General features: G+C 38.7%; 1 protein-coding gene across 9 annotated transcripts in view; it reads left to right on the forward strand.

Annotated features, from left to right (window-relative positions):
• The first annotated feature begins 1,417 nt into the window (after window positions 1–1,417).
• Window positions 1,418–16,043, forward strand: part of pard3ab (par-3 family cell polarity regulator alpha, b) — a 279,421-nt gene continuing 264,795 nt past the window's right edge. For all 9 annotated transcript variants that reach the window (XR_003675910.1, XM_028472041.1, XM_028472043.1 and 6 more), the window contains exon 1: window positions 1,418–1,723. Coding sequence is in view for 8 of the 9 variants with exons in the window: in XM_028472041.1 (XP_028327842.1) it covers window positions 1,604–1,723 (120 nt within the window). In the remaining variant the exon portion in view is untranslated. The remainder of the gene's footprint in view (window positions 1,724–16,043) is intronic.

The raw sequence follows: 16,043 nt of genomic DNA on the forward strand, positions 1-16,043 counted from the left end.
AACATTTACAAGTTAATATATCATGATGACACCTGTCATTAGCATGAATAAAGTGTCATGAAGGCTGTCATTAAGTGTCGTTCGTTACCTTAAATCTAACCCTTCGTTACCCTAACCCCGAACACCATTAGATCCCTGCACTTAACCCAACAAATGCCAACATAGCTCCAAAGGTGTCATAATTTGATGAACAACACTTAATGACAGCCTTCCTGACACCTTATTCATGCTAATGACAGCGTAATGTCAGCCTTATGTATAAAACTTTAAGTATTTTGCCTAATGCATCCTCACTAATAAAGCTGCAGTATGTAGAATTGTGACACACTTCATGCTCCCTCTCCCCTCCTGAATTACACTTACTGGTGTTGTTGTGAACGTTTTTGTGCAAAAGCGCACACTGGAATTCTTTGCGACTGTTTTCTGCATAGAGTCGAGTGATAAATATAGGGACTTTATCTGGTGTTATTGGAGAGTTTTCTGATGTTTTAGAGACATGAAAGCATGAATCACTTGCTGCTGTGAGGACAGTAAGAGGCTCCCAGTCACAGATGTTTCACACACAAGCAGCTGTGCCGACCTGATCAGAGCAGACAGACACTCCCCATCCACACTGTAAATGAATTGCGTCTGTTCTCTTCACATTGGATAATGTTATCTTAGGTTTATAAGCGCGCAGTCCTCTGCACACACCGAGTCAGAGGGACATCTGCAAAGTCCGTTCCTCCTGAACACGTCAATGCCTTTATTCTGTTGCTTCCCCACCTTGGTCTTCCTTTTTCCTTATGCTTTGCCGTGTAATCGCTGAGCCAAAAGCCGCAATGGACACTTTGGCTGGACCGTCCACCATTACACTTCCCCTACTCTCAGATCGTGAATAGATTTTTGACGAGCAGCTCGAGCAGCCAATAGTGACGCCTACAACAGCTCATGGAGCACACTGTTGGTAGAAAGAGCTCTGATTGGCTGAAGTTTAGCATCATGCTCCCTGTTTTCTAAAGCTCATTTACAGGGCCAGGAGAAGGAGCAGAGATTCACTGTCCACTCAGAACACTTTGGATTACAATATGGAATACAAATGATACCAACAAAAACTTACATACTGCAGCTTTAATGTGGATATATACTTTTTCACAATCCTTCAAAGTGTGCAGGATCATGGTATCACTGATCCAGATAACTGCCAATATCTGACAAAGAGGAGATTTGTTTCTTGGTGGAGGTTAGCGGTCTCGAAGCTCTTGTATTTAGTATAAAGTTGAAGATAATGAAATGAGGGTGCGAGCCAAATTCCTGAGTTGACCATAAACGCACCACGAGAGAGAGAGAGAGAGAGAGAGCGAGAGCGAGGGAGAGGGAGAGGGAGAGGGAGAGGGAGAGAGAGAGGGAGAGAGAGAGAGAGAGAGAGAGAGAGAGAGACTAAACAGGTGGTCTGACTCTGACAAACAGAGGAAAACAATGTCGTCCGGCGGGGAGCAGCGGTGGTCAGACCCTTAGGTCGTCGCTTCTTCACCACAGGACTACACCGAGCAGCCGAGCCTCATGCGCGGCTTTAACTCATGGTTCTGCTCCGTCTCTGGGGCTCCTCTCGGATACTGAAACCATGAAAGTCACGGTGTGTTTTGGCAGGACCCGGGTGGTGGTGCCGTGCGGGGATGGAAATATCAAAGTGCACTCACTCATCCAGCAGGCTGTCATGAGATATAAGAAAGCCATCGCTAAGGTGAGTAGCGGCTACTTTTCTCTTTTGTTTTCCTGACGACATTCATTGTTGCTCAGCACAGGGGGAGCGAGGCTCTGCAGGCGCAGGCAATATGGCGCTAACTTCATGCTAAAGAACAGAAGAAGGAAGGGAAAACCTGCTGAATTTTGTTCTTTTCCTCATGTTTTTTTTTCTTCTTTTGCGCAGTTTCGATCATCGGTTCCCAGCCGTGTGTGTGTGTGTGTGTGTTTGTTGCTGCCGCTTCCACAGAAAGGCACACCGCCATTGTGGCTCTGGTGTTATTAGTAACCAGTCCCAAGTTTGGCTCTAAAGGGAAACCCTGGTGTCCAACAAAGTGTGTGGATGTTTTTTTGTTGTTGCACAAACTGTTGCTTTGTGCTGTTGGAAGTCCACGATTCATGCTTCAGAAAGTTGCAAACAGAAGATTAGCCTATTAGCACGTTAGCCACTAGTCTGTAGTCTTCAATGCCAATGCAGCTTTTAAACTTTTATCTACAGTTTGTCACTTTGTGTGGAGAAAATCAATGTAAAACTTCAGGTGTGCTTTAGGTTTGATCACTTTTATGCAAGTTGATCTGTGATCTATACCAATACAACCACGTGAACAAGGCTGCTTGCATTAATGAAGAAGTCCCACTTTAAACTGGTTAGTTGGGGGGGGGGTGTAAAAAAAGCACACACTGGTGGTGACAAAAGCTTGTGTGACTGTGAACCCCCCAGTTAGATGTGTGTCTGAGCAGGCACCAGGCCCTGCAGGATGTGGAGGGAAACAGCTAGAGCCAAGCTGGAGCCAATGTATGGACCTGACATGCAACAAGCCTCTACCTCCTAAAGTGCATGAAAAGGAGACCAGTTGGTGTAGTTTCTGATCATGTTTTGTCTAACTTCTGCTTGTATCAATAAATCCGGTAAAAGCGGTAAATATATTACAATGTTCTTCTTATTCGTTGGTTATTGGCTCGGTTGCATCATACAATAGATTTCTGTGTCACTTTTACACTTTTCCATGTCCTCATCTTTCGGTATTTAGATGACTTTACTGGCTGTAAAACTAACCAAAATTGTACCAAACACTTAAATGGGCTAACAGAGTCAACTACTGTTATTAAGGAAAGAGTTCTTACTAAAGTTGCTTCAAAATAGGTCCGTTCCTTCATTCTAAAATACTTGTGGAACCTAACCTTAACTTTAGTCCTAAACCGAACCATTTCATACAGTAGCAGTAACGTAACCTTAATATCATAGTACTAAAGACTTATTCTCAGCCCTAAAAACATTCAGACTATGTTTATCTCATCATATGAAACCATTCTATAAATAAATTGTTTAATTTCAGTGGCTGTGACGAAAGGATCTCTTACAGTTATTCATTTCTATGTTTTGCTTCAGATTAGGGGTGTCCCGAGCCGATATTGTTATCGGTCTGATATCAGCCAGAAAACGAATATCGGATTTTATCGGACTCCATCTAAAATCTCTGATATATGCGCTCCGATAAGTTTCTGTTGTTTTTGTCCCCGCCCTCTGTTGTTCCCACCATATACTGACAGTAAAACATAACGTAAGTGAACTTGAATTGTTGACTATTGTTCTCTGTTTAAATAACATCACTTGATCGGGCCTTTTCTAACATTCTACACTACAAAATAAGTAATAGAAGTATGTATGATTCGTGCTGATATCGTATCGGATCAATATTGATGTCGACCAATACTCAAGCAATATCAGTATTGTATCGGAAGTCAAAAAGTTGTATCGGGACATCCCTAATTTTGAGGAAAAATTTTTTTTTGGTTTGCGTTGCGTTACCCAGTCATAGCAATCATCTCGACTTCGCACAAAAATAATGTGATGTAATTGTACAATTTTGACCTTCAAGCAACAACAATGCTGCTCACTAAGCATGTGCGATATGTTATAGTTAACGATATATCGTCAAAAACATTGTCACCGGTAAGAATATGTTTAAGTTATTATTCTCTTGAGGGGAGCGCTGTTCATGGCAGCGGAGCCTCCGCGGTGTGGGCCACCGCTGCCCCCGCCCCTCACACACAGAAGACGGTGCTTGTCTCAGTTACCTGAAGCTGCCGAGCTGCGATACATCATGGACCGCTACTTGGTTAAAACCAGACAACCATCCAACAAAGTGATCCAATCCAAGTTCCTCCATCAGATCTACCCAAAGTTCCACAAACACCCGGACAGAGATTAACCCGTAGCAACGATTATGAACTGGAAACTCAACTAAAGCTAACTATGCTAAGCTAACACACCGACACATAACAGACTGGGCTAAGAAGAACTCACGCTAACCACTCTATTTAAGGAATAGACCAAGTAAAAAGAACACGTCTTACTGTCAGCAAACCACAAAGAGCCACAGATTTGTTTATGGTCAGATTTAACACTTGTATGGAAGGATAAAAGTTAAGATAATTTTATTTTAAGTGAGGAAACAAATGAGTTACATACAATAACACCAATAGAGTTGACCCACATGCACTAATATATTCCATAAAATATCAGCCCTTGAGCTCTTTGAGTCAGCAGCTATTGTAGCATTTTTAATGTGTCTAGTGTTGATGTATTCAAAATATATTTGTGTTTGTAAGGGACCTCTTTACACTTTAAGTTGGGAATTGTTTTATTTATTTATATATAGTTTTTACTTATCGTGAATTTTTATCGTTATTGTGATAATTACCAGAAAGTATCTATTCCTTATATCCCATTTGTAATTTCACTATCTTATTCATCATCAAACACATGTAGATATACAACCTAATGAGATAAACTGATCCTATACTCATACAACTTAGTAAATCTAAATAAAAAACAACCATTTCTCCTTACATCAGATTATATATTATCTTATTACCTGTGGAGTCTGTGTAGATAAACAGTTTGTGGGAATCATTGCTGTTATTGTGAATCTTTTCTCCAATATCTGACCTTGGAGTTGTTAGATGCAGAAAGTGATAAACAGGGCTCTGGCGGACCTGCTCACCAACAAATAACCTTCCCTCAAGGAACAACACTCTGACCTTTAATCAACTCATCTGTGTTTACAGTTTTGCTCCAACCTCGGTGATTACATCACTGTCATTTTAGTGTAAAGGCTTGGATAAGACTCTCGAGAACCTTTGTGTTAAAGATCACAGCTTTCTTTGGTCTACCCGCCCTAATATGAGGACTACATTTAAGCAGGCTTCACTGTTTGGATGGAGCATCTTGTAACTTCCTCTGTCATTACAAAAGAATGCTTCCTGTACAAACAAAATAGATCTACCGTACTTTTGATGACCCACAGCTGCCTCATAATGCTGGAATTGCAAAGATTTTTGTTTAAAGGAGGCAGGGCAGTATTTATTGAACTATTACTGTCACTTCTCTTTTATTCCCATAGTTCCGATGATGAGTTGTCAGTAATGTTTACGTGTTACTGGTGAGAGTCTTGACTAGACAACCGACCTCATGCCCCAAGTGACGCGAGTGTTGGCGTGTTTGAAAATCTGCACGTTTTTCCAGGCGTTTAAGGCTTGGCGTTGCTCCTGGAAATACAATGTGGTGTCATCTGTTCTGTCTGCATTGTCATTGCCATGCTGATAAATGGCACACTGCCATTTGCACGTTGCTCTTAACAAAAATGTCTTTGAAGGAGTAGAAAATTTAGAAATGTGTGACTTTAAACCGTTGGAGACGATTGGCAGGTGCCAGCTGTTGTTTTGCACCTGTTTATACTGCAAAATACTGCGAAAGCTGTCATTATGCGGGGTCAATGACATGATGGTGTAAGTTAAGAGCCTCACAAGGATAAATAAAGTGAAATTCATCGCTTTGATATTTTTGGTTGATACGGGACCGATACAGATACAACTAAAACCTACTAACAACCAAAGATAAGCACAGTTCTTGATCTTAATCTGAGGTTTTCAATGTTGAATACAAAGCCAAAAAAAAAAAATAATACTTATTTTTGCCAAACAAACCACAAAAATGAGATGCTGAAATCATCAACCAATTAAAACACTACTGAGAAGTATTTATCTAGTCTGTTCTCGTTGTCTCTAGACTTCATCTCAAGCGCTAAAAGACAAGAATTGCATCCTTGACATGCAAAATGCCAAAAACACTTACAACTAGTCATTGGTCTATCATAAGGCTGAAACAGCACTCACAGATCTCCTGCATAGCCATGATAATATCTAATGTTTAGACATTAAATAGGTTAACCTCATTTAATAGTTTTTGGACTGTGGGAAGAAACTATATAAAGCCTTAAGAAGACCGACAGAAGGCAACTCAGCCCGGATTTGAACTTAAATCCCCCTTTTTAATTTGATATTATTATACATGATTTTTACAAAGTGATATCAGTGTTTATAAAAATTAATTAATTTTAATTTAATTAATTTAATCTCCTTTGTTCACTATTGAGTAACAATGTCCCGAAAAAAACAAGTATTGGATTATATCGGCCTGCATCTAAAATCTCAGATATAATCAAGCACTCCGATACATTCTTTGTTTTTTTTTTTTGGATAAATGGTGGTTATTTTTCATGGCCCTCGACTATGTTTTTTTAATTTATTTTATTCAATTGTATAATTTTCTTTAGGTCAGTTTAACCTACTGTTGTTGACTATTGTTCTCTGAGTAATATCACTTTCTAACATTCCACACTAAAAAAATCATTAATAAAAGTATGTATGATTCATGCTGACATCTTATCAGATTGGTAACTAACAATTCTCAAGGCAGCAATATCGATATTGAATTGAAAGTGAAAAAGTTGTTTTAGGACCTACCTACGAAAGAGATATAAAAAAAAAAAAAAGTATTAGTAATAAGGGCACAGCTTACTGTGTGATGAAGGAGCAGTTGGCAAGTGGCACCTAAATAATGGCTATTTTTGATTTTTGGTTTGGTTTTTACAAACACTGATTTTCTTTATATTGTCGCTTTTGGTCATCATGAAAATGCATACATAATGTTTGGAATTAGTCTAACTATGAACTTCACAATAGTCAACAACACACGGTGACATCATTGCAGCAGGCCACCTGTGTTGGGAGTGAGCAGGCTGAAATTCAACCAGGTTGGTTGATGAAGTCATTCTTAGTGTAATTATAGTTATTTTCACTCCCATTAAAATTTGAGCCAGGGAAATTTAAGGCTCGATTGTGCAGAAAATTGTTGCACAGTAGATCCCTGATAATTTTACAGTTGGTCTGATTGATCCGTGCATCACTGAGCTGTAGCAACCAGGAGTTCATGCTTTCAAAACAAGCACATCACAGGATTAAAAGCTTCCCTGGTGATCCCTGGGCAGCTGACTTTGTCCTTGACTATGCTTTTGTGAAAATCGTATTTAGTTTTTTTCAACAGGTGCGTTGAATGCTCACAAGAATGATTCAAAAATAAATGTGTAAGGCTAGACATCCTTTGACTCCCAATAAAACATTAAACAAAAGACATTGCTGTGCACAATGTATCATGATAGTGTATGGGTGGGCACGATTTTATCACAATTTGTTTTCATTCAGATCATTTAGACTATTTTAAAGTTATTTACCGATAAAAGAAACCAATTCCCCTACTTAAAACCATCACCCTAAAAGGTAAAAAGGGATAAAAGATAATTTAAATCAGGTAAAATTGTATGTACTTGGAAACAGTTTCAAAAATTGCTTATAATTACGATCAAACACAAAGGCTGAGTTATTTTAATCACACAGTCTTTTTACTTTGCTTAACAAAAGTGATGTAGCATTAGCAACACTTGCTACATAACAAGGCAGCATATCAGTCTCGTGATTTTGAATTGTTTTTGAGGTAACACACCTTAGGCAGTCGTTTGAACCCCCATTTCCCACAGTTTGGACATTTATATCCTTTACAAGATAACACGTTACTGCTTTGGTTACATTAGGCCTGGGTGATATGGACCAATATTCATATCGCAATATTTTTTCTCAAAATGGTGATAGGCGATATAAACTCAATTTATTTGTATTTTACAGTTTTACAAGAAAAACAATAATGGGTCAAAGTCAGTGGAGAAAAATGCCACAAAGACCCTTTTATTAATCACTAGCAGCACAATATCAACATTCTGAGGCACTGACCGCGGTGATTGAGCTCTGATTACCATAATTCTACGGTGTGTCTGTACTACTAACATGAGCCTGAGTAGTAAATGGTGTGATTTGCCAGAGAAAAAAACCCTTTGGATGTGTTGTGTATGGGCCACAGACATATGGCGCTGACACGGGGGATAAATTGTGCACTACATACGGTTCTACGATCTCTGTGATTTGGCACAATCGTTGTCATGTTTTTATTTGTAACAATCTATTATCGTCAGATTGCACACCCTTATGATAATGTTAGTATAAAAAAAAAATATATTGGGCGATATAGTACAATATTTCACCATTCGATTATTAGGCTTTACACCGATCAGATCGGCTATATCAGATCGGCCGATATTTTGCATTTTATGCAATTAATGTGATCGGCTGTAATGTCTTAATTTGCCGATCCGATCAATGACGTCATTGTCATGATGAAACTTTCAGTAGATGCTCCCATCGCATTGTTTTATCTGTCTTAATTACACCAAAGAGTTGTTTGCTTTACGTGACACGGCTTCATTTCATTCACGTTTGTGCACAAAGGTGAAAACCTATGAGTGAACGGCAAAAATGTCGATGGAGCGACGCAGCTGAGCACCGTTCTTCTTCCCCAGTCTACTGGCTCTGAAAGCAGGGGTAGCATCTGCTGTTAGCGCCTGTGTGTGCGTTTGTTTTCTTTATTCAGCCTGAGCATGTTAAAAGTGAGAGTCCTAAAGCAGAGCAATGCCTGTGCACCTGTGAATATGGACTATTAGCAACAGCAGGTTTTGCGATGCCACAGTCAGTAAATATGTATTTGCTCCTAATGCTCATGCTAATGCTGATGGAGGCTTCACGTAGTTCCAATGTGGTCTGCCTCCACATCTGACGGTTTGATAAACATACCACTTGTTTTTGATATTTGTACGCAATGTTATATGGCATTGTTTAGTATCAGGATATATCGCAATGTAGCGTATCGTGACATGCAAATCGTGAATTGTATCATATCGTCAGATTCATGGCAATGCACACCCCTAAATATTAGTGAATTATTGAAATTGGTATTGTGTTGAACCACAAATATTTCCTTTTAAAATTTCCACAATTCCGTTTCAGAGATTTACATGTCAGTTTACCATTTCCATTTCATTTTTGTTTAATCAGCTTTCCCTAACTACAGGTCATTACTTATCTATTACACTTCCCAAAAGTGTGCCAAACATTCTTAGTATTGTTAAAAATGTTAGCATTTTTTTAAAATAATTTTATATTTGCCTACTGTAGAAATGGGCCAAAAGCATGCGCTGAAGTCACATTACATGTCGAGCAAAAATATTGTATGTCCTACATATTGCGACATGTCGTAATGACATTTTTCTGTTGCTTTGCACACATGTTTAAAATTGCATGTAAATGTATATTTTACCAAAACATGCATGTAACTGTATGATTTTCATGTCCTGTTGCAATTTCTGCTTGATTTTGTCAAAAAAGACAACAACAATAATGAGGAAGCAAATTATGTAATTTCCGTCTGTTGTCCACAATCATGGAAATTGTGAGGTCCCCAAAATTTGAACTTCTGAAAAGTTCATGAGAAGCTATGAACAAGCAAAATATACTGTAAGGATATTCTTGTTTTCCTATGGATGTGAACATTTTGTCCCAATCTTCCTATTGTATAGGCCTGTAGCCACAGGGGAAATCTGTTTTGATGAGGTTTTTAATTTCCTCTATTTAACTCAATAGATGCAATTGACTGTGTGCAGTGAGTAAGCTTTCATCCTTATCAGATTTTGGCTTGCTAATGTTGTTATAATAATAATAATGTTAGAAAATTTCTCTCACTTTTGTCACTTGCCAGCGGGGAGTTCCCAAAGGAGCAGTGAACATAGTGTGTTTTGATGAAGTGAGCAGAGCAGCATTTCAGACTTAAATAAACATGTCCGGTGGGAGATTGAATAGAGCTGATTGTTGTCCTTAGAAGAAGCATGAATTTATGCAAAAGTATAAATAGTGTATACTGTAAATTTTAAATTCTTTGAATAGTCGACTCAGATAAAGGGCATAATGTGTGCCTTTAAGACACATTTTCCTACAAGTGATGTCCAAATTTGGTCCTAGAGGCTGCAGTCGAGCATTGTACGGAATTTGATAAAAATTGATAAGATTTGAAGAATGCTTGCAATCAGGTGTGTTTAAATGATTCATGTCTAGACCTGAATGACAGAACTTGTCAACATTATTTCAAATAAAGATTGTGGGTCACATTTACAATTTTTACTACTTTAACTGAATGTTTAACTGAATTCCATCCTGAACTAATTTTTCTGCTTTCTCTAATTAAATTGCTTTGGATTAACACACGTGCTATGTGTGCTATAGTCTCAGTGTGCTTTCAATGAACTGGTCTTTTGCTTGTCATGCTGTGTTGGAAAACATTTTACACATTAAAAATTAACATAGTCAAGCCCAACTCAACACAAGTGGTGCTATATCAACAACCCAGGTCTGCCACACAGGATGTTAGCAGCTTGGTGAAGGTTTAAGTATATGGAGGATTTGCTCCTTTGCACAAATTCTTCTGGATTTATTTTTCAACACATTTCTCTCTCTCTCTCTCTCTCTCTCTCTTATGTGCAAAAAAGCATCCTCAAATGCCCTCCTGGAGAGTCTGTCATAAAATGTGTTCATAATCCCCACCCCAACTGGACGGGGATTATTGTATCCTGTTCTTCTTTATGGCATCAGGCTCTTGGGAGATCCCTTAAATGTGGTTATTTGGAGCAGCTTTAGCTACTTTATATATGTATGCCATGTTTGGAATGCATGGATAGTAAAGTGCCCTCTAGGGTTGACTTATTAAAGTTGAAATATTTACATTTTGATTAGATTGTATTTGTTCAAAACTAATCTGAAAATGAAGGAAACATGTAATGTGCATCTCACATAATCATGTGTTGTTAAGAGCATGTACAACACTGTTACTATTTGTACAGGAAAATGTTGGACGGACTTTTACCATTCATTTGATTTTTGAGACATTGCCTCTACTTGTCTTCACTCTGGTAGGATTTGAATTTTTGATAGAGGGAGATCTTAGGACTTAGGAAAATATTCTTAGAAAACACACCCAAATCAGTTCAATGCAACATACAAATGTAGGATTTAAATACCTTGGCACATTTATTAGGTATTAAAGGCTCAAGTTGTGGAAAGGGAAATTAAAGATTCACCGACAAAGTAGCTTTACATCTGTTTTTTTTCAAATGGAAGCAGGAGCCACATGTTGGTACAATGTGAATGAAATACGTGATAAAAACAAAGGTGTATGATTGGAAAAATCCAGGCAGCATGGCGTCGTAGTGTTTAGCACTTCCTGTGGGAGCCCTCAAGACCTTTGATTTTCAACATTTTTTTTTACATTAGAAAAATAATCATCTTGCGACATACCACTATTCATTGTTTACACCGTATGAACACAAAGCTAATAGTATCCTGTTAAATATTTTGCTATTCACTAGTCACAGACCCGCCCACTGACGCAGCAGTTTGCAGTGTGAAACCAGATGAGGTGAGTCACCAGTAAACATGATTGACCAGGTGAATTGAAACCACTTAATTCACCCCTGGCATTCCGACTATGTTCAACCGTGTACAATGTGTTTTGGAAGGAGTCAAGTCTTATTCTGTCAACTACTTTATAAAGGCTTTTGCAACTTTACTTACAAACTGCAATTGCACTCTCCTCCCTCAGACACTGAGGTGGTTCACCATCAGTCTAACACATGACCTGCCAACAAGTTCATTTGCGACTTACTTCTAAAACCTGGTACGTACAGTTATAACCGCGAATGGCGAACCACCCTCACGTTTTGCACAAACCCCCGCACAGCCGTGTGATTTTACCATAGATACTTCTGCTGTGACGTGTCCCCATGTCAAATGACTACCAATCCAACTACCGTTCTTTTTACCATATAGGTAGCTATTTTTGTGGTAGTATGGCAGAGTTTGCGACGTGTGGATTTTTCAGCAAGACGTCACACGTTTGTCCAGTGAGAGTTGCTGTCGGAGGTAGAATTGTGTATTACTGACAGCCAGCCCTGCAGAGAAAAGACTAAACTGGCACAGCCACTGTACATGTCCATGAACAGAGCTTCGGAAGTTGTGAGGAAAGTCATGCACTTGCAACACACAGGTTGGATGCAAAGTCTCTCGTCTACCTAGCACGATGCCTGAGTGGGAGAGAAATTGAATGGGAGAGAGTGACTGCAGAAGTCGCATATCTGTTATATATTTGTTTTCATTCTCTATGCTGAGAATAGTAATAATAATACATTTTATTTATAAGGCACGTTTTAGACAAAGAAAATGCAGCTCAAAGAAAGGAACAAAACACCCCCCCCCCCCCCCCCCCAAAGAAACAGTGAAACATACACAACACGGCACACAGGATAAAAAAAGACACAATAATGACAATGGCACATTCATGGCTACAGAGGCTCTAATAAGAAGACACCAACACAGGAGCCGTCTGGACCAGGAGATCCAGAGGGCTCCATGAGGAAACACTGGATGAGAAAAGAAATAATTAAGGACCATACAAATAATCAAAAGGTAAAACAAATGGTAGTCGTAAAATAACAAAAACATACCTAGAATGAAATAGCAAAACACACTTCAAATGAAGCTTAATTAATTTTCAATCACACAATAACATGATCACTACTTTATCCATTCCACGTAGTTTGAGATTTTGAACGGGATTATGGGCAGACTTGGACACATTTGTCCGTTGGTCACAATTCCTAGACATTCCATTCCCTGTTTTCCGGTAGAGTTTAGCGTGCAAAGGGGTTTACATGCATGTTTTTCCCAAAACATGCATGTAAACGATTTCTGCTATGTTGGGACCTGATTTTAAATAAATTAAAAAATAAAGGGTCAGATTCCTTTTTCCATGTTGGATTGTTGATTTTTCCATTTCAAATTCAGAACGTGATTTCCGTTTCTTCTGTCCGTGTTCCAGTCTAAACATGTCATAAATGACACAAAGTTTTTACAGTTTTCTGTAGAAATTGGCTGCTCAGCAGCCTTTATCTTTGGTTGAGTCTGAAAAGACTGCAACATGTGGCCCAGTATTCCACGCCACAGACCATTGCAGCTAATGCTTACTGACCATATATGAGTCATGGATGCTTCAGAAATGATCTGGAGCACTTGAAGCTCTTCTGATGAGCGCTTGTATCACAGGTTGGTGTACTGGAGTTAAGTCAATTTCATTCTCTGGTTTAGTTATGCTCACTGTTTTTTCATTTGGATTAGTTTTTTTTCAGCAGCTTGCTGATGAATAGATTGTATATTGCCTCATAAGATGCACATTTTGATGTTTATGGAAAGGACTCTCCTGTTGTTAAAAAGCTTGTGACTTCATGCATTGTGAGGCAACTCAGAATGTTGTTGCAGCGATCATCTGGCTATCATATTTTAACAAAGAATACTAACTCATTCATATAGTTTGTAAGTGATACAAACATGCAATCAGCCAGTTTCTTAAGAACACTATCTTGACCTTGTTAAAACACTATATTATTCATCCTTGTGCTTTTCCGACTCCTTGCCTCCTTTCAGGTTGTCTTGGAGATTTGTGGTTTTGTGCTTCAGCTATTTTTAAATAGTCTCAACTGATAGTTTGACTAAGCTGGCCAAGCATAACATGGTAGTCATCAAATTTCCCCAATGATAAACAGTGAGCTTACACAGCCCAGGCGCTGTTTCTAAAGGAGAAAAGAATTATTGTTCTTTGAGAGTCTTTTTCCTCTGAACCTTCTTGAACCATTGGCACATTGGAAAAAGCTTTTACTTTTCTATCTTGGGACTAGTTACAGGAAAGAGGTGAGGACACACTCTGTATTTGCTCTTTAAGAAAATAATTTTTTTAAGATCATAACCAACCTCAATAGGGCTATTGATTCGTCACATAGCAAATAGAAACACACTTAGATTTCGTCCAGCACGTGGCTACATTGGAGAGAAGATAGACACTGCTCAAAAAACTGGATCTCATCTTTTATCGACTAGCAGAGCGACAGCATCACTATATCCTGGCCTGCCATCAACTAAACATGAAATGAATGGGCATTTGGTCTCAGCAGGCTGACTGAATGTCCCCTTTTGTCCATTCAGAGGACAAATACGAACAAATGTCAAGGATCGTCTGTGTTCTTGCACAAGAAGATATTTGTCTGGTAGGAATGTCAAGACGCTTACCAAAAAGAAGGTTCAGTTATACACTGTTTTATTTAGTGATGCCCGACACAAGCTTTGATTGAGTTAAACAGCTTTTTGTAGATATACAATGACTTTCGTATATGGAAACCTAGTCTGTTCAATTGTTTGTATTCATTACTTGATGGTCCTTGATGTTTTTTTAATCTGCCAGATTTAAGGCATTTTTTTCCCTTCTTGAAGAATCACACAATTTGTTTGCCAAAGTTTGAAAACGTGTATTTTCCCTCTTCTCATCAGCCAGCTGTTAAGGGCCAGCAGCTAAGTGAGAAACCTGGTTATTTTTTTCTCCAGTAAACAGATGAAAACAAACTGCACTCAACACTTTTATTGAGGCATTTTCACAAAACTCATACTTGGTACGAGCCAAAAAGACCACATACATTAACTGTTATATCCGTCACAGCATCAGTGAAGTTGGACTCGTCCCTTTTAAACCTCCTGAGGTCTCTGTATGGTCCTGGTCACTACACACAGTTTTTACCAAATACACAAATTTGTTCACATGGATGAAGATCTAGCACTTGCATACTCCAAATTTTTTGAACACAGTGATAATCTGACATTAGTGTGAGGCTTAGCCCTGAAACAATATAACCAAACGCTGCTCAATGAAATGAGGAGCCCACAATAGCATAACCCAAATGATTTATGAGCGTAGATTAATGATGCCCCTTGAAATTGAATTCAGTACTTAGGCTGATGAGGATTTGTCTACTAAAAATAGGACAGTACAAGTGAGAGCTCTGCCTTTCACTGATGATTATTGGCCTTTGGGCTTCACCCAGGCACAAAAAGCCTTGAACTTCTATCTTAATTTGTATGAAGGCTATCTCTTGGCTAAGAAATAGTGTGGAGGGTTGTAACTGACTCGCTGTTAGCCTAGTCTGCAAGCTCCTAGCATAATATAAATAAATATTTTAACAGAAAGTTAAATATAAATGCTTTTTAACTGGGATTTTAATGTTCAGGGATTAATTTCAAGTCAAAAGGAATAAGCCTTTAAAATTTCATCAGTGGATCTCAAGCACTTTTAACAGATTTTTACCGTGCTTTGCCGTTTTGTAGCACTGCCCTTCATTTGCTTTTTGTTATGGAGTCTTTAACATCTTTACAGAATATTTCTCACTAAGCTGTGTCCTGTTGTCTCTGCTGACATGACAGATTCCCAATATAATTGGTGTAATCAATTTGCAATGCAGAGACTTCCAACTAGGGTAGGGCGCATAGGGCAAGAATCTAAATCACAATAAATTGAACCCTCTACCTCTATCTGATATGGTTAATAGATTATTATCCCACTCTTAACTCAGTTTATTCTGTAAATATTTATACTAGAGTATCACAAAGAACATTGGTTGACGTTTACTGACAAACAGAAAGATGAACTTGTTGCGCTTTGATGTGCAGCGGGGGACCAAAAGTGGCTGTTTGTTCCTTCAAAGCAAAGCAGATGTCACCTGATAAAATATAAACTTACACCTGGGTGGCTTTAAACAGCCTGAAACTAACAGATGCGTGGGGGAAGGTGACAGAGTTGCTTGTGGCTCCGGTGTATGTACCAGTAGATCAACGCTGGAAAGGATTTAACTGAAAGAATTGCAAAGGAATTTGTCTCTAGCAAGACTGCTGACCAGGCAATGGTTTGATGCAAGGCACACAGACAGGTTGAAATTTTCTGGCTCTTTATTGTCCAGTATTTAGCTGAGCTGAGCTACCTCACAGCATAGCGTAACTTCTTTTGGTGAGGAGGGCATCCAAACTTCAGAGATGCATCTCCAAGTACGGTTATTACAGACGTGTAAATCGCATTTCTCACGTTACCTCTTCCAGAGTGCATAAATACTAGACTTTACAAAGTCTTTAATAGTACAGTGTTTGCCAGGCATTTTTGTTAACCGTTTTTAAAT

The sequence above is a fragment of the Gouania willdenowi genome, chromosome 17 (assembly GCF_900634775.1).
Source record: "Gouania willdenowi chromosome 17, fGouWil2.1, whole genome shotgun sequence".
Taxonomy (NCBI): Eukaryota; Metazoa; Chordata; class Actinopteri; order Blenniiformes; family Gobiesocidae; genus Gouania; species Gouania willdenowi.